At 28.1% G+C, this 808-nt stretch overlaps 1 protein-coding gene across 1 annotated transcript in view; it reads left to right on the top strand.

The window, feature by feature from the left end:
• The window catches only part of LOC107643176 (peroxidase 4), a 4,013-nt gene that overhangs the window by 784 nt on the left and 2,421 nt on the right, over positions 1–808 (top strand). Inside the window, exon 2 of the mRNA XM_016346789.2 lies at positions 530–721. Within this exon, the coding sequence (XP_016202275.1) occupies positions 530–721 (192 nt within the window). The remainder of the gene's footprint in view (positions 1–529; positions 722–808) is intronic.

The raw sequence follows: 808 nt of genomic DNA, 5'->3' as shown, positions 1-808 counted from the left end.
CGATCTAAATATGAAATTCTAGATCTAGAGTTGAAAGTTTGAAATATATCATATATGATATATATTACTTTTAAAATTAGTTCATAAATATTGATAGTTTATTTAAGCCATTCGAATAATTCTCAATATATATATATGGCTCTCAACCCCTTAGTACGTGTTCTCTTTTCATTTTATAACTTTTCATTTCAGAGGGATGTGACACTTTGAATAAAAAAAATCAAATAAATAAAAAAGATCTCAACCAACTAATGGCTCATAGATGGCTTATTACTAATCGGTGAAAATTCACGTGTTATTTTCATATAAAATTAATAATTGAAAATTGTTATATAGTAATATAGTCAAATTAAATATATTAAATTATTTAATAATTTTTAATTATCAATTTCAAATAAAAATAACTACAAGTAAGTTTTTACTTTAGGTATGCACCCTGTTATTAGTCCCACTTTGTGTATATGATTTAATTAAAATTAAAGCAGCTAAGAAATTGACGTGCATGCATGTGGGAACATGAAAAATGCAGGGTTGTGATGGATCATTGTTATTGGATGATACATCAACATTCAAAGGAGAGAAGACAGCAGCAGCAAACAAAAACTCAGTGAGAGGGTTTGAAGTAATTGATGCAATCAAGTCAAAGGTTGAAGCTTTGTGCCCCGGTGTTGTTTCATGTGCTGATATCTTGGCCATTGCTTCTCGTGACGCTGTTGTTATTGTGAGTATAATATTCTACTAATTAAATAACTCACTACAATAATATAACCTAAGAAGAATTGAGAAATTTTTAGTTGAAACTTTAGTT

This window comes from Arachis ipaensis, chromosome B01, assembly GCF_000816755.2.
Source record: "Arachis ipaensis cultivar K30076 chromosome B01, Araip1.1, whole genome shotgun sequence".
NCBI classification, from domain to species: Eukaryota; Viridiplantae; Streptophyta; class Magnoliopsida; order Fabales; family Fabaceae; genus Arachis; species Arachis ipaensis.
This window is presented reverse-complemented; position numbering and strand designations above follow the sequence as displayed.